This window comes from Eublepharis macularius, chromosome 4 (assembly GCF_028583425.1).
Source record: "Eublepharis macularius isolate TG4126 chromosome 4, MPM_Emac_v1.0, whole genome shotgun sequence".
Lineage (NCBI taxonomy): Eukaryota > Metazoa > Chordata > Lepidosauria > Squamata > Eublepharidae > Eublepharis > Eublepharis macularius.
In genome coordinates this window covers 140,628,069-140,650,964 of record NC_072793.1, presented here as the reverse complement: position 1 = coordinate 140,650,964, position 22,896 = coordinate 140,628,069, and the positions used below count along the sequence as shown (strand labels likewise).

Genomic DNA, 22,896 nt, shown 5'->3' with positions numbered 1-22,896 from the left:
TAATCCTGTAAAAGGGAATAAAAACTATGTAAAGGAACTGTGGAATTATACAGAATTATCTATTTAATCATATTTTTATGCCATGACCTTCTTCTGAGGGGCTCAAGTAGGCACACACTTGGAATTTCATTGCTGAGTAGAGATGGGCACAAAACGAACCATGAAACAAAATTCCATACGGAATGGCCGGTTCATTTGCACTGAAACACGTGTTCCATGGGAACGCGTTTTTCCGGAACGAATTTTTCCAGCCACTCTGGCAGCAGGAAAAGAAGCTGTCAGTTTCACAGACCCCACACTGGTTTCAGCTGATGGGCTGAAACCGGTGCGGGGTCTGTGAAATTGACAGCCTCTTTTCCTGCTGCCCAGGCTGTCAGTTTTACAGACCCCGCATCGATTCCAGCTAAACTGGTTCCAGGAGAAAGGGGCTGTCGGTTTCACAGACCCCGCACTGGAACTGGCATGGAGTCTGTGAAACTGACAGCTTCTTTTCCTGCTGCCCGGGTTGTCAGTTTTACAGATCCCGCATCAGTTCCAGCTGACAGACCGGGCAGCGGAAAAGAGGCTGTCAGTTTCACAGACCCCCACCGCTGAACCCAGTGCAGAGTCTGTGAAACTGATAGCCCCTTTCTCCTGCCTCTCTGGCAGTAGGAGAAAGAGGCTTTTAGTTTCACAGACCCCATGCTGGGTTCAGCCTATTGGCTGAAACTGGCGCGGGGTCTGTGAAATTGATAGCCCCAGTGCAGCCAGTTCAGGGCTAGCTTCAGCAGCCAGTGCAGGACGGTTGAAATGCCATGGAACCACGAAGCACGAACTGGAAAAGGTTAGAAGTTTGTGGTTCAAGATTCCGTGGAATGCTACAAACCACTAATCACATGGTTCAGGGGGTTTGGGGTTTGTGCCCATGTCTATTGCTGAGTAGAACTGGTATCCCCAGTTCTAATCTGCCATTTTAACTACCACACAAGTGTTCACTTAAACTCCATTCTGATTTAGTATAGCAGCTTCATATTTTCATAATGATGCTAGTCATGAAGGACCTGAACTCATTGAAGAGTACTGTTTTTGACTGACCAGACTAAATTCACAATTTCAACCGATTCCACATTCTCACTGCATACCCCTCTCACGCCATTCTCAGAGGTTCCCTATCTACCAGGAACAGCATTTTGTGGAGATTAGTGGACTGACATCAGAGGGGGGAAAACAGGGCTGCTCCAATCTGTTTTCCGAAAATTTAGTTTGGCTCCAACTCTTCATGAGTATAGGTTCAACCACTATGTAATAACCTTCCCAATACATGCATATCCACTATACATCATCGACAACCTTTTATTGGCATTCAGTACTACAGACACAGTTGCCATCCCTGTATGATGTCTTTCATGCACAGACATGTTTTGCAAAACATGCATGTTCTACCAGCAGAAAAAATAGCTGAAATGGATTTCTTGCATTTCTCTCTTCTCCTCCTTTTCCATCCAATTCTGGCAACTAGGCAAAAGGATTAAATTCTGATCAAATCACTTAAAACTTAAGCAATATGTCATTTTTAAATGAGATATTAATAAAAATCAAAGGAAATGGAGAATTCTGTACTAATGACAATTTTTAAAAGAAAAGCACAGCGCTTATTATCAGTTTATTCTAGCTCAAGATTTCCCATCATGGTGCCCATGGGTGCCATAATACCCACTAGTGCTTTTTTTCAGGGGGAACGCAGTGGAACGGAGTTCTGGCACCTCTTGAAAATACTTGGCAATATAGTGCTTGAAAATAATATTATTTAAAAGAATCCCATGTGTTTCTTCCTCATTTCCCTCTTTTCCCAGAACCCCCCCCGATACCCACCACTGTGCCCCTTGACACCCACAAAGCTTTTCAGAAAGTGGGTGGGCCATTGTAAGACAGGCTTGTTATTGGCTGCCTTCATTCAAATGAAAGGGCTATCATTAATCAGCGTGTGGTGGGGTTGCCAACCCCCTGCTCCAAGCAACCATCTCCCCACACCACTCACGTGGCTGACAGGGGGAAGCCACTGGGAAATGGAGGAGACAAGCCGACAGGTACACATGCGAAATGGGTGCATACACACCCACATTCCCCAGTGATGATGTCATTTCCAGTAGGACCCAGAAGCAATGAGTTGCAGCAGGACTGATTTTTATAAAAACAGGCCCCAAACATAGAGAAACACTTTCTTGTGGGTCAATTTTTAAAGGATCAGCCCCTGATGTGACCCATCACTTGTAGATCATGCCAGAAATGATGTAATTGTCAGGGGACATGGGCGTGCACTTTGCGCATGTCCACAGATAAGATACCTGTTGCCCTTGCGCTCTGATTTTTAATAGGGAGGATCTAGCAATCCTGTTGTGTGATTCCATTCCCCATTCAGGCTTTCCTTCTTCTCTGAAGGTATTAGGAGAGAGGTATTAGGAGAGCTTCCTTCAACAGCCATTTTGGGGTGGCTCACCACCCCCTCTCAAAAGTCCAAAATGCTTGCAGGTTAAAAAAAAGTTGGGGGTCCCTGTTCCAGCTGATGGGGTCATAGAGACTCATCTGTTCTTATACCTTTTGTTAATATGATGATCTCAAGTAAGTGTGTGCCGGCTTACCTCTGTTCATTATGAGCCATTCCATTTCCTTCTAACACTAAATTGTCCAACCTGAAGGACAGTTCTTTATTCTTCGCATTGAGCAGACAGCCCATCAATGTGTCGACTAACCATTTGGAGAGGAAGAGTTGGCTCCACTTGCATGCCACCACAAGGTTATCTGCATGGAGCAAACATGCGAAGAAGTCCCAGCATGCTTGCCTTCTCCCTGTGATCAGCAACATTGCTTTCCTCTGTCCAGTCATGCTGGGCAGACAACTTTATGATCATGCAAGTGTGGGGAGAGGTCAAGGCCAGCATACTTGGGCCCACTCTCCCTTGGGAGAAAATCAAAGCTGGAATTAAGGAGTAGGTATAGGGCAACAAACTGCTGGAGCAGTGAAGAAGGGGCAGGAGGACAAGCTTTGTAGCACTCTCAGACACAGAGAGGAAAGATAGACAGCAGCGCGAGAGAGAGAGAGTGTGTGTGTGTACTTTTAACTAAGATGAACAAATGGTAAAGTACCTTTTCTGCTATTCCTTCTGCAGTTGTTGTTACCTTCTGTCGATGAAAAAACGCCCAAGTTAATGCATTCCTTTTCTTAATTAGCAAGTGATTTGCAATATATGCAAATTAGACTACCCAGTTTGTTTGTTTGATTTTGAATGGGGGAACTGGATGAAGCAACTGGATGAATCTTGCCTTTAATTTTTTCCTCACTGAATACAGAGACCGTCCCCAACAAATTAAACAATGGCTGAATATGACAGGCTGTCATACAATTAAGTAGTACAGAGGACTGGTTTCCTGTTCAGGAGTAAAGTTGGGTTGGAGCCTAATTTTAATACTATACTTGTAAAAGCCTCGGTAACATTATTAGCACATGACACCAGAAACGTGTGAATTCTGGCACAGACTAAACAATAAAAACGCATTTCTCAGCTTTAAAAAAAGTGCTTCACAAACACCCACAAAACTCAGGAAATGAAATAGTATAGTTGTAGAAGTACAAGCTGAAGCCAGGGTGTACAAAAGTAATGAAGGCACTACAACTGCAAACATTGTGAAGGCATGGAATGAATGAACAAGCTTCAGCAGGCCTTGTCTCTACATTATGACAAACGCCAAATCTGGAGAGAATGGAATAATCCAAGACTGCCCCACCAAAGCAGTTTGAGTTCCAATATCCTCAAATGGATTAGGCAACTGCTTCAGAGAAGCTGCCCATTTACATATAAAGCATGCAGTGTACCAAGTGTGTACAGACTATTCCACAGAGAATCAAAAAGATGAAATTCTGCTATCAGTACACTCTCTGAAGAGCACACATTTCAATAGACTGGTGTTACCCTTCTCTGACCATTTCACAGAAAAGAAAAATCTGCTTTGTGATTGGGGCTTCTTGTAATCAAGGGTCCTCACAAACTGCAGTTATATTTTTTTTTCAAGTCTCTGCACATCCTGGAAGAATCTGATGACTACGGAAACCATTTATGGAGACTTCAGCCGTTTCCACACGCTCTTAAAAAGATGGCCCACTCGCCAAACTCTGGTGGGTTTTTTCACTATATGTCTCCAATTTGAAAGTGGAAGCAGGCTGTTTGGCTTTTCTTTCTTTCGGTGTCTTTTCAGGGGCGCGGGAAAGTGCGGGAAATTGCATTCTCAGAAAAGGCGCTGAAAAAATGGAAGCCAAACAGCCTGCCTTAATGAAATGGCCTTCATGAAGGGCAATCTTGTAGTGGGTGCATATGATGATAAGTTGTCATAGCAATTACAACTGGATCCTGAGTTAAGGCTTCACAAGACCATTCCATAAACTTATTACTTTGAATTGGTCAAGCTGCAGCAAAGAGAAGTTAAAAGTGCTCTGAAACCTAATTTGAAGATAATAGATTTAGATGCGCTGTACATTGGAAGCAGAAGGCAACCAAAAGCAAAAGACAAACACATGTATAGTAAGCACAATCAATGGTCTCTAACTACACGAACACAATAAGCATTAAAAGAGAGAGAATGCAGGACTCATAGGGGGCCAAGAGGTTGCAGACAAATATCAGTGAATGAAGAAATTATATTGAGTTTCTCTAAAATTTCCTGAACTTTCATCTGACATGATAGTCTGGATGACTCACACATTATGGGAGCTGCTACAATAGCTACACCAGATATTTGCTACACCTCAAGCAGACAAGGAATTCTCACTCCTTTTACTAAAAGTTGTTGGGACTAAGATTTTTTATGACAACCAAAAGTATAGAACAAGATATATATGTAATTCAGAAACTAGCTGTACGGCTACTTAGGAAACTAGCAAATACAGCACAACAATTTGTCCAGAAACTATGAAATAGTAGATCAGACATCACCAACACACTAATGCCAGACAACATGCCCTTTAGTCTTCAAGAGCCCTGAAAAAACAATGAATTCTTTGAGTAACAAAAATTTATATATTAGAGGAGTCGTGACAAAATAAACGATAGGACAAAATTAGTCAAATGAGAAACACATCCTTCATGCAATCAACATTCAAATGTTTCAAAATGAGCTAATTATTCCACTGTCATCACAACAGGACATTTTAGAAGATTCATCAAAATTATCAGGCTCACATCTTCAGGTTGACGGCCTTCTAAAAATAAGAAAAGAGATCTAGGTAGCTACCTGTCAAGTTTGTGCTTAATACCAACAAGCCCCACTACAGACCTATATTACAACTGAAACATTAGCTTAGGCGGACAATAAATTAAATAAATAAATAAATGCCAGCCGATCTATTTACATGGAAAGTATCTGTTTAACTTGTTGTCAAAGACTATTATTCTTGTTACTTGGAAACAGAAAAACTACAAAGCATTACCGCAGAAAAAAGTGATTTCTTGTCATGGCATACCCACCATTTTAAGAACAAATAATGGGCCACAATTTTCTCTTTTCAAACACTGCAGTGGACTTTGTTTTTCAGCATATCCCATGTAGTCCATACTTTGGTTGTAGTAATGGGGAAGCCGAATAACCATTCAGACAGAGAAGAAACTACTTCCAAAAATCATATTCCAGATGTGGGGTGTAAGATGTCCAAGCTAATGCAGAAATTCTTCAAATGTAGTGGGGAAAAGCAAAGAACTTCTGCAGCATGACTGAGAGCACTTCCATCCCATTCCTACTTGTTATTAGAACACACTTTAACTGTACTCAAAAGATCAGATCTAAAGACCAATTTTAAAGTTTTTAGAAAAGGGAGGGAAAGGTTTATAAACAAAAATGGAACATTATATGTTTGAACCTTACACAGAAAGGGGTTGTAGTAGAAAGAGTTAATCAGGTGTCCAGGAGCAGAATAGATGATATCACCAGGAAGAGCAGCTGTTTGTGTGTTAGCTATACTTAAATACTTGGAAAAGTACTTGGAAAGCCAACCGTGTCTCAGCTCCTGTACTAATACAACAGTGTCTTCTGAAGTAACCTATGCCTATGGCAACTTAAGGCTTGAGTGTAACTATAATCTGTATATAAAAAATTATTTGTCGACTGTTACTGACAGAGGGAGGGATAACATTCACTAACTTAAGGCCTCATGCACAGAGTATAAAATGCTTTGGTGGTGCTGTGCCTGCCAGTGAATTCCAGCTTAATTGTCATTCATTTTAGAACTGAGGGATATATCTTGGAAACGTAGTTCAGAAGAAAATACAAAATGTAGAAAGCCTTATTCAAATTGTGGTTAAACAACTATAACTTCTGTACGCATTAAGCCAGTAATGCAAGTCTTCAAAAGATTACTTGTGTGAATCTTCACAGCTACACTTAGCTGCAGTTCAAAGGCAAAGTGATGAAAGGAAACTTTTCCCTATGTGAAAGTGCTGCTTTGCTGTATAAACTTCTGTATTGTTCTTCTACGTACTCAGGGCTTTTTTTCAGGGGGAACACGGGGGAACGGAGTTCCGGAACATCTTGAAAATGGTCACATGGCTGGTGGCCCCGCCTCCTGATCTCCAGACAGAGGGGAGTTGAGATTGCCCTCCACGCCGCTCAGCGGCGCGGAGGGCAATCTCAACTCCCCTCTGTCTGGAGATCAGGGGGCGGGGCCACCAGCCATGTGACCATTTTCTCTGAGGGCAACCCACTGAGTTCCACCACCTCTTTTCCCAGAAAAAAAGCCCTGTACGTACTGCTTGCATATGTAGCGCTATTCTACTGTGTCATAAAACCAGTCACCTCCTAACCCTTTTTTTATCAAACAAACTGAGCACTACCTTAAAAACACAAGCAACTCCATCAGGCAACTTATAAACACTAAACACTAAAGAAGAAAAGGGGGTGGGGGAAGAGCCCCCACAGACTCAACCCAAACAAGCAGGGGAAAGTTATAACCTAAAATGTAAAATATATTCCGAAAAGGTATTTATTATGAAATAAGTTAAAAACAAGTTTAAAACATAAGGCCTGAATGGCAGGCTACATGCATATGTTAAAAATTGTGTTCTCCATACACAGATGATGATACAGTACAATGACGAACACGAAGACAGACCATATGCGTTTTGGCCCTAAGGCCTTCCTCAGTGGTCAATTGTACTATATTTATAATCAAACACACCCACATGTTCAGAAACCAATATAGAAATGCTTCCAATGCTTTATCTCTTGTATTGTGTGGCAAAATACAAATGTTGCTGCAGAGCAAGGACTGCACTCGCACAATGCTCTTCATTTTTATTGTATTCTGAGGCTTGGTTTCCAGTGTATTTGGGTGTGTTTCATCAATCCGCCATTATTGCAGAGTGATTATTACTGATAAAACTTTGACAGTTTTGCAAAATACATTTTGTAATGGGTATAGTGAATCTGTTCACAAAGTCGTACTTACTGGGAGTAAAATGGGAAAAAATGGCCAAAAAAGATAATTTTAAATTCATTTGGTACTGTTTATTACCAAAGAAAAAGGGTCATTCTGTATTTAGGAGATGCTTGCATTTCTGCTGCATTTCTCAAATAGTCTTTCCATCTTTTCCATAGACACAATATTAATACTTTATAGTTCAATAATAGTAAACCACTTAATAGAGCTGACATTTTCATAAAACCTCACGAGAACTGCCAGAAGACAACATGACAAAATTTCTTCCAGAGACATTATCATTATTAAAAATTTTTAAAGCAATAAGTGCTCCATTTATTTACACACACACACACACACACACACACACTCTTGCATGCAGAAAAAACTTTATCTCTTCCAATAAGTATATTGAGCTTTGTATGGTCATATTTTCTACGGTCCAGCAAAATCTACAACAGCCCCTAGCCATGCTGATCTACTGGTTCACACTTCATAAGATGTGATGTTTCCCTCTAGCAATTTGCGGCTGCCAGAGTATTCCCAGGCATTTCATTTTCTTGTCAAACATCTCTCCTTTTCTACAACATCTCAACATCTTTTTTAGGAACCATGAGTTCCTGAAGGCTACTCAAGTGTTCATCTAGTGTACACTAATTTGTGAGCCAATTATTCATCACTGTGATGACCTACATTATGTGGTCAGGCCAACAGTCAGAAATTTTATCGTGAGTGGCAAAGTATACTGAGGTGTTGCCAAATCCCCCTACTCCTAAACATTGAGACCCTGAAATCATTCAGTGGGGCCCAATGATATCAAGCAGTGTCAATGATGTGCGGCCTGATGATAGCACACTGATTAGTTGTGTTCATTGTAGTACTTCCACGCACTACTAGGTATATACCACATGGCACCAGTGCATAGTCACAATAATGTAACTTTGGAGATACAGGTTATTTACCAGATTTTTAAAAAAAAATTAAAATACATTGGAAAGTAACTATGTGCTAAATGTAAAATGTTGTTGAGCTTTTAGTGCCAATTACTGCATCCATCTACAATTTACAGTTCAGTAGTTATCATGAGAAGGCATATGTATAAGTCTTAAAAGAAGTCATATATCCGCAATAATGGCATATCATCAACTATCCAGGGAAAAGTGGGAAAAGATTTGTTTATGATCATAATATGAGTATTTTACTGATTTAATTAGTGCATCTATATTCTCCTATCAAGAGACGCTGCTTAAAAACGATGCTGGGAAACCTGGTAGTGGATGAGATAGCTATAAATCAGTGCCTTAATTACTAAAATGGAAGATTCCTGCAAATACAAGTTTGATTGATATGTTGTTACTATATATTGAGGAAAAACACTCGGATCATGTGCAGGGTCTTAGCAATCAGATATCTGATAATTCTTGGCACAGATTTAGTTAGTTCCTCCCCAAAGACCCAGAGTTTAAATATATCTGAACAGTATGCCTTTTCAGTCCTTTACTCTTAATCACAGATTTTGGGGTGGGGGTGGGGGTGGGGGGTTGAGATAATATGACAACAGCTGCCAAAAGGTGGAATCCACCTTCTGTATTTGGGAAAAGAGCACAACATGGAAATTTGTGTTCATTGCCAACATTTCACTTGCTTGCCTAGTAAAAAGGTAGCAGACAATGATATGCTGTCTGGACAGGCTGGTAGGCAGAGATAGTAGCTATGGTGCATATCAGTATTAACTTTGCAGAGAAATCCAGTTGGGCAGTCATGGAAGAAAAAGTCAGGCAAGTAGGCAGGAGGGAATGGACCTCTAGAATATTGGGGGGGAGGGGGGGTCCAGAAACATAAACAGTCTGAGATACTTTGGCATCAATACAGATGTGGTTGGGTTGTTCTCCTGAAACAGAAGCTGGAAGAAGAGGCCAACTGTTGCTCTCAGTGGGAGGAACCAGAGGAAGGAGGGACATAGGTGAGGAGAACCAGAGCGACAAAAAGATGCATCCACTGGAGTGTGTTTTCCCCCCTTAGTTTCAATGTTAATGATTCTTCTTACCCCATGACCTCTATCTGACCTTTATAAAGTGAAGTTGGGAAAGGAAAAAGGAAATAAAACTGAAATGGCTGTCACCATGCTCCATAAAGGGAGGGTAGGTGAGGAAGGGGGGAGAGAAAGAGAACTCTGTTGCAAGCTACAAAGCATGCGCTGGTCTGGCAGAAGAGGAGGAAGTCTATACCATTGGTGTCATTTCTGAGAGGACCCTGCCTGTGATCAAGAACAGATGCTATCCCAGAAAAAAAGACTGACCCTTCCTAGAACCACTGTGAAATAACCTGGCTCTATCTCGATACTGAAGTCGGTTTTGCTAATTACACTGTTAAAGCATGGTGCCAAAACATCTAAATAAAGTCTCTCACGGGTAGGAAATATCTGTCCCCAAAGTACACACGTGGTCCAGAAAACAGTCATCTTTGTTAGAAATAAATATGCATATCCTAGAAGGCACCTGCTTGCAACAGTTGTATTCGTACATGACTTTTTAAAGAGTTGTGTCAGTAGCTGCCTAGATTCTTATGATTCGGTGTCTTATAAATCTCAGGTTTACTCTCTATCCTCCCAATGTTTTTCAGAAAGTTTCATCTATGGCACCTGCACTTGCTGCCAGTGTGATGTTAAGTCTCTTAAATAAGAAGGATGAAATCAGTCACAATATTTAAATGCAGACCGATATTTTAATCAAGGCCCATGTAACTGTTTCCCAAGAAGCTGATACTAGATCACAAAACCAATATATTTCTTACAATGCTGATTACAAAAATATGTATCACAAGTATCAACCAGGCTCATCACTGAGGTCAAGAGACATGGTCAGGATGCAAACGAACTGGATGTCAGGAGTCAGAAAGGAGAGAACTACCATAACAGAAAGCAAAACTAGCAGCCCACCACCACAAGGGTGCAGACTTATAAAAATGTATGAAACGACGGATGCAAAGCCTGAGTAAATGCACAGCCTACAAGCAGTTAGGATTAGGAATACAGTGTGGCCAATGAGTAATGCTGGGCGCAAGTACAAGAGTAACCAGGGCCCAAAACAGATTTGTGACAATCTATGATGTGAATGCTTGTAATATCTGAATTCTATCTGTTGTTTACATGCATACCTATGTTATGAACTAGGATTAAGACCTTCCTTTTAACTTCTTCTCTGCAAGATAGACAGAAGGAAAGCAGCAGATGAGCTCCTTTTCTTCAAGAAGCACACACCTCTTGCCCTCTTTGTTCAAAGCAAATACACATGTTCCTGCACGTGAAAGCGATACTGGAATGAAGTTCTATCCCATGAATGACATCTACAGAACTGCCTAAAAGTTTGCTTTTCTTTAGATTAATAGGCATTTTATGTCAGGGAAAGAGACCACACCTAAATATATTTATTTTTTTTGCATGTAACCCACCCACCCCCCATTGTGAGTACCAGATTTAAATATGTATGAATTATTTGTTAAAGTTTATGGAAGATTTTGCATTTTAGAAGTTTATGCCATGCAACCAGAGTCAAACAGCATGGTTTGAAGTGGGCTTCTAAATAATTATTTGTGTTAATGATATCTGAAATTGACAAGTCGTAATAGCTGTTACACTGTCCCTGGAACTCTATGTATCATGGAAATAGGAGTTTCAGTGCTGAGCACTGAACATAAAGAAGCAGTTCAAATCATGCTTTCAGTTCTATACTACATTTAGAGATAACATGATAATAAACTGAGCCAGTTTGCCTCATCAAGAACCTTAGGGACTGCATGCCTCAATTTTCACAATTCTGAACCTTTTTGTAATTTTGGAGCACAAAACCGAGTCATACCACCAACAATACAAGCATTTATGTCATCTGAATGTGAAAATGTGCTTTCCAGGTTGTGATGAAATAATATGTATAAATTTGACTTAACGTGCTGAGCATTTTTTTTCCTGGCAACATCCTCACAGAAATGCTTGACTTGCTTTGCTTACCCCTGAGTAGCACTATAATCCGATATAATAAGCAATCATATTTTCTAGAGAATCAGAAAATCTAGATAGATGAGCTATCAAAATATCTCTTGAATTTCTACTTGTAATGAAGAAAGAGATTAACAGTATATTTGATAAAGGTACAAAGCAAAAAGTGCCTTTTTCTGATAAATCAGACAATGCAATACAGTTGTCAAAGGGGTGAAGAATAAAGAGTTTATACTGCAAGGCTGCCAAGAAACAGCAGTTTTACTTAACAGCCATTCATATTTATTGAATGAGCATTTTATATCAAGCATTCTGTTAAGTGACCTGACAGCATATGTTGTATAGGGAGAAACATCTAAACATTATGCTGTATGTTGTATGCTTGCATTAGCAGTTTGAAAACAACGTTTCTTTTCCCCCTTTTCAGTATTTAGCACTAGAAGATCTGGAAACCACAGTGATCTATACATTGCAAAATGAATTTTGAGGGTCATCTGAATATTATCCACCTTCAAAAATAAATATATATGCAAATGCATAGAATGAATATGCTATTAGAGTGTGAAATGGCTTGTTCAATAAAACAAAATACAATGATTAAAAGGAAGGAATTTGAAGGTAGAAGGAAAAGACTGAGAGCCAAACATATGATTGTAAATGAGGAAAAGGTGAAAGAGAGTTATAACTAGTGACTTGTGAATTTGGTGGAACTCATGGATGATGGAAATTCTCTTGCCAGTTCAGTGTCACATATTCAGGGCAAAGAAAAGCAATTTATCTAGCTGGTTTGGCAAGACAATGGAGCTGGTCTGTAAGGCACTTACAGTGCAATCCTATGCAGAGTTACTTCAGTCTAAGCCAACTGAATTCAATGGTTAGAATTGTACAGTTAGTTCTCTCTTTGAAATGTATCATCACTTCTCCTTATGTACCCAAATGGGCTGTCATTGAGTTATGCAATATGTTACACGCACAATTAAGGTATCACTTCAATCAACAATGACCCCTCTGGTTGATTATGCAGGGGGGTTGATTATGGAGATATCAGAAGGGGGTATCCCTAAAGCTGATTACTATTTGGTGAAAAGAGATAAAATGGCTAGACTTTGCATTTCTGGCATGTAGGAAGCTGTCTATAGACCACCATCCCCATATATAACAACAAAAAGCTGGGACTAAAAATAAAACAAAACAGTGTTATGCTCAAATCATACACTAGAGTGCAATTAGTTCATTTCGATGTGAAGCCTCTTAGAAAGAAGGCTTTTGTGTCCTGCATGGTGCCAACATATTTTACTGTTCTAATTCCCTTCCACTGTCCTATATTAATCAAAGCTGTAACCCCTGTTGTCTTTGCACTAGGATTCAGAATGTGCCCCTGGCGAAGAATGAGGGAAAAGTCAACAGGAATTAAGTTTCAGTGCAACTGTTTACTCAACTGTGGCCTGCACTTATTGAAATTTTATCCATGGTTTTGTGTGACTACTGCAGTAATGAATTCAGCATGGCTGTGATTTTCTCACTGATTGTATTCTCACTTCAAGTAAGAATCCTATAGGAAGAAAATGACTGAAATAACTGCCTATTTCATTTAGCATCATGCAAATCTCAAACTGCTTAACTGTTGTGGAACTCTGGGGTTTTTTTTTCCATCCTGGGGAAAAAAGATAGCTAAGCTGCCTTCTTGCTTTTTTAAATATGTTTCCGTAGTTTTTTAAAATACTGTACAACAACCTGCTGACAAGATTGTCATGCACTCTGAAGAGTCTCTAAACAGCAGCCAAAGGCTTCTTTAAAAGATGTTCAAAATACTGTCACAGTTACAGAAGACCAAAGTTTTATGTATAAACATACTTGTGAACCATGAAAAACTCACCTTTTGTCTCTTTTAAAGAGCTACATTAAAAAGGTACTTTAAAAAATTATAAAATAAAAAAATTAGTTTCACTCCAATCATTCGCTAAGTTCCTATACTTACATTCAGCATGAAATTTTCTACCTATTAAATTAAACCATTTGTTGCTCAGTTAACTATATATTTTATTGTGAAAACAAACGTTCTCATATTTTGTATTAAAAACTGTGTTGTGCAGTAACCAAAGACAACAAATTCAAGGAATGGTATTTATACCTTCCTGAATTTTTAAAAAAGCTATACCAAACAATAAACATAACTTTCTTTTTACATTTGTATTACATTTTTTCCAAAATCCAAAGCTTACAGTGTCATACAGACAGACAGAAAACAAGCATTCCAAAAGTACTATCCCAAGTACTTCGCTTGCAGGAAAATACATCACACTGTTTTTTATTCAGTCAAATGCTTCATTCGTTTTCTTGCCCCTTTAGGGGGAAGTTAGAATGTTAACTACAGTACCTGCTGTTGCTGAAGATGGGCTAGATCTGCGGCACCAATATCAACGGAAGGCGTCTCCCCGTTTGATCTTCCTTCCCGAAGGCCACACTCTAGCAAGTGGTTGCCACTGCTCGCTCCATTCTGAATGGCTGAACCATTACTTTTGGTCTCAGTCCCAGATTCTTGCATCATGACTCAAAAACCTGAAATAATTTAAGAGAGAGGGGGCAATAAACCAGCTGTTAATATGTATATAAGGTCCTCTTTTTAAAGCCTGCCACTACTGTAAACATTTGTCCTTTCCTTTCATATGATTTATATTTTTATTAATGGTTCAAGCTACTAGTTTATGTTTATCTGTTAGTACAGCTATTTCATTTTCAAAGTAAATTTTTGTTCAAAAGATAGTAGTATTTAACAGCTTTACATACATATCTCCAAACATATGCATCAATGACTACATTTCTTTAATTGAATCAGAACACTTTTTCTGAACCCTGCAAGATATTTTATGTTTTGTGTTATTAATAGGGTTTAAAAAAAAAAGAGCAAGAAAGTTAACAGCCAATGTTAGACTTGCTATTGGTTGCCAGGGAAGGAAATATGCCATAGGAGCAGATTTCAGGAAGACAAAGGAAAATTCATTTGGAAAGTATCATCTATTGTGGCCTGGAATACAAGGTCTCATACACCCTGCCTATCCTTTTGAACTTCAACTATCACAGCCCTTAAATAAGTGTCACCTTCTTTATTAGCCTCTTTTTTAAACCAAAGCAGCAGACTGACTACAAACATGGCCCATATCATGCTGCAACTGTTTACTCCTCTTTTTATTTTTTAAAATTTACATTATTTATAGTCCCTCTTTCTCACTGAGTTTCAAGGCATATTACACAGTGTAAGTCAATACAATCAACTGCTAGGGCATTCAGTGAGCAACATAATATGGTATGGATTGCAGGAATTTGCAAAGAAGCAGAAATCCAAGTATAAAGCTGAAACAATTGTGAAACAAAACATAAGCAATTTAACACAACATATTAAACAACATGCCCTGACTTGGATAGCCCAAGTAAGCCTGATCTTGTTGGATCTCAAAAGGTAAGCAGGGTTGGTCTTGGTTAGTAATTGCATGGGAGACCTCCAATGAAGACCAGGGTTGCAGAGGCAGGCAAAGGCAAACCACCTTTGCTGGTCTCTTGCCGTGAATACCCCACCAGGGAACACCATACTCAGCTGTGACTTGAGGGCACTCTCTAACTCCATTAAACAACACTGAAACTAACCAGTAGGAGCATACTTGTAGCAACAGACAGTACGCAGTAGTACAGTCTATAGTCCCTATCACTTTACCTAAGCATCTCTCTGAACTGTTTCCTTACAGAACAACCTTGTTTCCTGTGTAGAATAGAACTCCTGAGTAATTCAATAAAACAACAGTTTAACATAGTTTGGGGAAAGCCAGGACAGTAGGAGCTTTCTGCAGGCAGACCATTCCATAAAGGTGAGGGCCACCACCACCACCACCACATTTGATTTATATACTGCCCTTCAGGGCAACTTAATGCCCACTCAGAGCGGTTTACAAAGTGTGTTATTATTATTCCCACAACAAACATACTGTGAGGTGGGTGGGGCTGAGAGAGCTCCAGGAATGGGGTTGCCAGCCTGCAGGTGGTGGATGGAGATCTCCTGCAATTACAGCTGATCTCCAGGCCACAAAGATCAGTTCCCTTGGAGAAAATGGCTGCTTTGGAGGATGGACATACCCAGCTGAGGTCCCTTCTGTCTCAAACCCTGCCTTCCCCAGGTTTCACCCCCCAAATCTCCAGGAATTTCCCAACTCAAAGCTGGCAATTCTATCCAGGAAGCTGTGACTAACCCAAGGTCACCCAGCTGGCTTCAAGTGGAGGAGTGGGGAATCAAACCCGGTTCTCCAGATTAGAGTTCTGCCACTCTTAACCACTACACCAAACTGGCTCTCTCAGTTTCTCAGAATGTGTCTCTATAAGCAGCTTTTGATACCTGCAGAAGGCCCTGTTCAGATAAATGCAACAGCCATGAAGGACCATAGGGAGAAAGGCAGGCCTGCAAATATGAGAGACCAAAGCCATGAAGCGGTTTTTATGTGATAGCCAATATCTTGGATTAAACCCAGTTACTGACGGGTAGATGAAAGAGTTACTGCAGAATGGGAGTAACATGCATGCCCCAGTTAGCTCCTGATAGTAATTGAGATGTGGCATTCTGCACTAACTGGAGTCTCTGAGGGCCAAGCTACAAGTGACAAATGACACTTGAACAGCAAGTGGATTGAGTGGAGGGCAAGTGAACAGGGAGAAATACACTTGCCGTTCAAGTGTCATTCGTCACTTGTAGCTTGGCCCTCAGTTGAGGCAAGGCCTATGTAGAGTGCTTTACAGTAATCTAATTTCAATGTTACCATGGCATGAATCTAGGAGGCCAGGCTGGCTGTGTCAAGATAGTAGGCCAACCTACAGGCTTCAATGTTGAGCTGCTCTTATGGCAAAATAAAGACATGCTACAGCCACTAGCTAATCTTTATACTTGGACATTCATAATGAGAATCCATAGAGCTGGTCATATCTTGCTAATGAAAGACATAGCCCTACAATAACAATATATAGCAACAGTAGTAGTTATATTAAATGTAATTTTCCCTGTTTGCTAAACAATAGTCCAGGCTAACCAGATCTTGTTAGATTTTGGAAGCTAAGCAGGTTCAGTCATAGTTTGTACTTGGATGGAAGAACACCAAGGAAGTCCAGGGTCGCGACCCAGAGGCAGGCAATGGCAAACCACATTTGTTCATCTCTTGCCTTGGAAATCCTAGGGGGGTTGCTATAAGTGGGCTGCAACTTGAAGGCACTTTACACATTCAGTGTAAACTACCTTATACAAGGTGATAACCACCCAGTAAAATCTTACCAGTTCCCCAGAAAAAACATGCCCTCCCTCTCTGCTGCTAACCTCCACTCACTTACTCTGCAGTAGATAACCTCCCCTGCCCTCAGGCTCAGTCCCCTGGCCTCAAATAATTAAAGAGCAGGGGAACAAATGGCTGGCAAATGACCTACACAGTGATGCTCAAAGAATTTCCTCGTGTATCTATGGTCATTATCATATACATTGGAAGAAATTCATAGGGCATCACCTAGAAGTGACATCACATCTTCCCAAACTCCACCCTCCCCAAACCCCCCAAGCATTTGCCAAAGCAGTGGTGGCCACTCTGCTTAACGAGGACTGGCATGAAGGCATATCTGACAACCACCTCTGAACTGCAGTTCTATCCCACAGCCCTGTCTTTACATCCTTCTACTGCCAGATGAAAACTTCTCTGTTCTGGAAGGCCATCGCATAGTGTTAACATTACATTTTAATTATTTTTGATGTGCTGTTGCTTTTATTGACTTTAGAGTGATAAATTGTTTTCTCTGTTTTTTTACTGTAAGCTGTTTTCTTTTCTTCTTCTTCTTTATTTGAGAGCCAGTTTGGTGTAGTGGTTAAGAGTGCGGGACTCTAATCTGGAGAGCCAGGTTTGATTCCCCACTCCTCTACTTGAAGCCAGCTGGGTGACCTTGGGCTAGTCACGGCTCTCTGGAACTCTCTCAGCCCCACCCACCTCACAGCGTGTTTTGTTGTGGGGATAATAATAACATACTTTGTAAACCATTCTGAGTGGGCATTAAGTTGTCCTGAAGGGCAGTATATAAATCAAATGTTGTTGTTGTTATTTTATAGAAATGAGCTCTAGAAGCCTGCTAAACAGGGCTTTTTTTGAGTGGGAACACTCCAGAACGGCGTTCCGGGAGCTCTTTAAAATACCCACGTGACTGGTGTCACATGGGTATTTTTAAAAGGGCCTATTTTGGGCCCAGATCGGGTCCAAAACAGCCTGGATCTGGTCACTGCCTGGCACCAGCCCGATCCTGGCCGTTTTAGCCCCGATCTGGGCCATTTCTGGCCCACTTTGGTCCAATTTGGGCCCAGAATGGGCCCTAAATGGCCAGATTAGGGCTGCTGGCCTGCAGGGGAGTGCTCTCTGGTGTGGCAACAGCCTGTTCCAGGCTGATCCGGGCTGTTTTGGCCTAATTTGGGCCTGAAATGGCCCAGATTCAGCCACTGCCGGGCAGGGGAGTGTTCCCCTGCGGTGGAGCTGAATCGGACCCCCCCCATGGAACACAGGAGCATTGCCAGGGTGGCCACATGTACGTGATGACATCACTTCCTGGAAGTGACATCATCATACAGTCCCGGGAGAGTGCATGAGCTGCACATGCACACATGTATTGAGAGGCACACCACCTCCTCCCAGGAGCTACCCTGGGTGAGAGTTCCCTCACCTCTTTCTCCAGAAAAAAAGCCCTGCTGCTAAATATAGATATCTAGACATTTGGGCTATATCCATTATGTGGTACAGTGTTCAGTGCTAATTTCTTATTTATCATGAGACAGAGAAGGCTCCTCAGGTCCCTTTTTTTTTTACACTATGCTTATGGTGTAGGAACCAATGTAGTACAACTTCTTCATCTGTAGATAAAATAATGTGTGAAGCACCAGCCCTCATGGGAATAATCAGAGTAGGGCACTTTCCACGCCAGCACTACACCATCATCCAAAAGGTTAAGTATCAGCATGGGCAGGAGACACAGTGTCCTCCGTCTGGTCAGCTGGACACCTCAGGAGTCAGTCACTTGGTTGGCTGGCCGCTGAGGCAGGAACAGATAGAACTAGTACTCAGAGCTTGAACATAATGGACTGGTTGATCCAGCAGTGTCAAGCCCTTACTGGTCCTGATGGCCTTCTTGGTCCACTGGTCCAAACCTCTCAGGACCTTCTCCTGAACTCTCTGGGTCAGGTCACTCTGGCTAGAACCCTCTGAGTTAGAGTCATAAGTCTGGTCAGAGGATGGGTCAGTGGGGGGTCCTGATATACAGCAAGGGCTTTTTACATGAGGCTATATTATCCTCAGTGTCATGGGAAGGAATTGTCTTATTGAGGTTGTCAGGCCAACAGTATTATGGAAGAAAAGGGACCTTAGTAGGTACACTATAATCTAATCAGTGAGGGATCTACTGGCACTAATAGAGTCATTTTCCATGCACAACATCTCCTCGTCCTGTTTAGATTAAAAAACAGTTCATCTGGTTTATGGTGTCTTTTTATCCAAATAATTTCTTTCAGGTTCTCGGGTTACATGAAGACACAATAGCTTGAAGGACCATTAGAATTCCTCTGTATATTTAATTCTACTAATAACTCTGTGGAGAGAAGGCATACTTTTTATGACTTAATTAAATAGCTTCTCAGGGAGGGTAAGAAAGGAAAGTCATCCCTTAACTAAAGGAAAGGGAGAGGAAATCAAGAATAATTGTTGGTCCATGAAGGCCTCAGGGCCAAATTAAGAACCGGAATAAAAGAAGAAATAATTCATATATGTACAATGTCCCTAGAACCTGCCACTAAAAATCTGGTTAGTTAAGAACAACATATGAAATTGAACCCATGCATCCATACCCCATCACTTCAGTAATTCCTTGGGCTTGTTTTTTTCTGTAACTTCCTATAACTTTCCAGATTACAATGAATGATATGACCTAAGGTCGTATACATGCTACTGCATTTTTTTCTTAAGCTGTTCTTGGGTGCAGGAAGAGAAGCAGTGGCTACAGCAGTCACCTTCATTTGCCCCATTTAAAAAAATGACCAAATGCCAATGAAGTTAAAGAAACAGTACCACAAGATGAGGGAACACAGAGAAAAGAGAATAGGGTTCTTCAAATCTGAAGAAAAACAAGCCTCTAAAGTTGGAAGGAAGGCTCTTTTGGCCAGAAGAAGGCTTCAAACTTTGCTCTGCTGATTAGTACCATGCATGCAAATAGAGGAACCCGTCTTTCCCCCCTACCACAGCTTAAAGCAACCCAGGAAAGCCAGTACTGACCAGGGAACCAGTGTGTTTCTGTTCTAATCCCTCCCCTTCCCCAGAGTTGCAGTGCCAATCCTGTTAAGGCACCGAAGTCCAAATTACATGTCGAGTGTTCCAGTCATGGAATTCCAGGTTCAGCTATAGTTTATAGCTTAATTACTTTTGATAAATAGGAACATTTTGGACAGGTAACAGATCAATCAATTCTGCATAAATTAAGTTGGGAAATGACTAAGGGGAGTAGAACATTTGAATTGGTATTTTTCATACCCTCAATAGATGGAAATAAAGACAGTTGCACTGAGATCATGGAATATTCCTCCCTGCAAGAGTTCCATACTACTGAATATTCTCAACTGCCTGCTGAATTAATTAACTTCATTTGTACCCCAAAATTAACTTGATTTGTACCTCAGGTATCCGCATTTCTCCAGGACAGTCGAGTTTTTTCCTTTGACTGTCCAGGGGAAACATATTTTAAATACTGGACATATAAATGTCCTGCATGCCAGGGAGTAGCTGGCTGGCCCGTTCTGTGGTCTGGGGAAGCAGCCAGCCAAACTGCCTAGCCAGATATGACATCACCACAGTGGGCTTGGAACATGCTCGTGCTCTGTGTGCAAGCAAAGCCATTTCTTTTGTGAATACCAGGGGGCCCCATCACCACTTTGTCCGAGGGTTTTGCCTGAGACCATCTTGCAACCCTAGTACCCTATCTTTCTCTCCAATAGGGACCCACAGCAACATACATTTTTCCTCAATTTTATCCTCACAACAACCTTGTGCAGTAGGTTAGGTTAAGAGTGTGTGACTGGTCCAAGATCACCCAGCAAGTTTCCATGGCAGAGTTGGGTTTTGAACCTGGGTCTCCCAGATCCTAGTCCAACACGTTAACTACTACACCACTGGCTCTGCAGTTACAGTTTACTTTGCATGTTTTATATAGGGTTTGTGTGTGTACGTAAATATGTATGTACACATATTTAACTTACTGAGACCCCAGGAGATGCCTAAAGTATGAAGAATGAGAACTTTTAGTGCACACAGAAGTGAGCATCCTAGTATTTAAAAAGGCATCATCTAAATCTCTCTCAAAAGCATAACAGGGACAACTTAGTTCAGTAAATTACCAACCAAGACATAAAACAGTACTGGCCAACCAATTAGTAGAGCCAGTTGGCATATGTGTCAATTATTTTTGTTTGTGCACATCAATGGTAAATGTCCAGTCAAGGAGAAAGAGAAAGAACACAATAAAGGCTGGACCATTTTCCAGTAAACCACCCGACATACACCTCTAGTACTTAGGTGTGAGGTAGCCCTTTGTGGTATTTTATGGGTGCCTACTTGCTCTCCATGGATTGGATCCAAAGTTGTCCTGCATGTAGAAAATACTTCTGCAGTTTCTACAGCTTTCCCCTCCCCAGCTGCCATCCATGATGTCCATAAACAGCTTTTCACTAAGCAGCTCCCTGGTATAGGGACCTACAAAAGACATACCCATTCAACAGATGGGGAAAGGGCCATCCATTGAGCTGAGCTCTGTCCACGGCTCTTTGGCTCCCACTCAATATATTTGCTATAGATGCTTGCTAGCAAACATACACACACAGGCTATCAGTAAGAATCCTATAATTTCTGTGTTATTCCCTTCCTCAAAATAAAGCCCTTTATTTTTTCACTTTTGTGAAAGATTTCAAGCTAACAAATAAAATCACTCTTTATTCTAGGGCAGTTAATTAAAGTTGACCAAGTCAGGCAGAAGTAAATTAACTTGGCTGATCAATTATTTATATGAAGCAGAATAAATGCCCTTAAAGAACTTGGCCCAGTCATTTAAGGATGTGTAAATTAAACTAAACACAGATTTATGTAATATATTTCTATTTCTATGGTGAGGAGAGCTAATGCTAACATTAGTCTCAAGCAGACCTAGACCCAAAGCCTCAGTCTCTGGTAAGCACTGTCCACAAAGGCACACAATGAAGAGAAAAGAACCTTCAACCATCTACCCAATGAAGACAGACTTGCTAGTAAAAAATTTGCATTTTAAAACAGGTCTAATTTAGTTAAGTATATGAGGTGGAAGCAGCTTTAATAACTTTTGGCTATTGCAATTCACTGCATATTTTGGACAGGCTTACTTGTAACATTTGTTTTGGACAGGCTTACTTGTAACATTTGTTAGAAGTAAGGGTGTAAGTAGTACCTGGGCCAAAATTAATTTATGAGCCATTGCTGGTAGCCCCAACACATAAAAACATGTGTATCTCTTCTCATTGAAAATACCTTATTATTTGTAGCCAGCCTTCTCATAGTTGTCTTCAGAAGGGGGGGGGGACCTTTCAGAAACATTGTCCACACTTTTTCTGTAGTTCTCTCATCTTCTCTGGAAAGACTTTGCACTGATATGGGGGCTTTTGGCCTCAGCTACAAGAATAGTACTTTCCAGGATGTGAAACAGGAAAATTTACTTAATCCTTTCTTTTGGTCTCATGCTCCACCACGTATTGTCCACATCACTAATTAAGAAGGAAATCAATGTTGTATGGTAGAAATAAGCACCCTGTCTTAAGAAACCTGTTTATTATTAAGATTGTTAACTTGGCCCCTTGATGCACCTATGATAGTATGTGGTGTGCCCCTGCCTTTTCCATGGCACAGCTGTACCACTCCGGTGTCCCTTTTGTACAGTAGCATCTTGTGGGCAGGAGGGATTATTCAATCTAGTCTTTCTCAGCATTTCAGAGGATTGGACTAGATGAGCTCTGATATCTCAATCCATGCATGGAATAACAGCATTAAATGAATTCACATACATTTTTTTAAAATCCATTTTGAAATGATAATGAATCAAATGGAGGAGCTTTTGTACATGGAAATACATAATTGCATATATAATATGCATTATTTCATCTTTATGCTTATTCAGAGAGCAAGAGAGAAAGAGATCCATACAAGCTCTTTCAAAATCCTATGCAGGGCAACAGATTGTCACGATAAAGACATGTTTGTAAAGCTCTTGGAAATGAAATGGCACTATGAAAGTTCTACAGCCCAAGAAAGAGGGAAATATAAATGCATTTCATTAAATTGTACATCTAGTGATGCTGTCTTGTAATAATGCTAATGTCATTATAAATTTTGTAGGTTTTTTT

General features: G+C 40.7%; 1 protein-coding gene across 5 annotated transcripts in view; it reads right to left on the bottom strand.

Annotated features, from left to right (window-relative positions):
• The window catches only part of FOXP1 (forkhead box P1), a 714,752-nt gene that overhangs the window by 273,090 nt on the left and 418,766 nt on the right, over positions 1–22,896 (bottom strand). For all 5 annotated transcript variants that reach the window (XM_054975302.1, XM_054975305.1, XM_054975306.1 and 2 more), the window contains one exon: positions 13,810–13,991. In XM_054975302.1, the coding sequence (XP_054831277.1) occupies positions 13,810–13,980 (171 nt within the window). In that variant the 5' untranslated portion in view covers positions 13,981–13,991. The remainder of the gene's footprint in view (positions 1–13,809; positions 13,992–22,896) is intronic.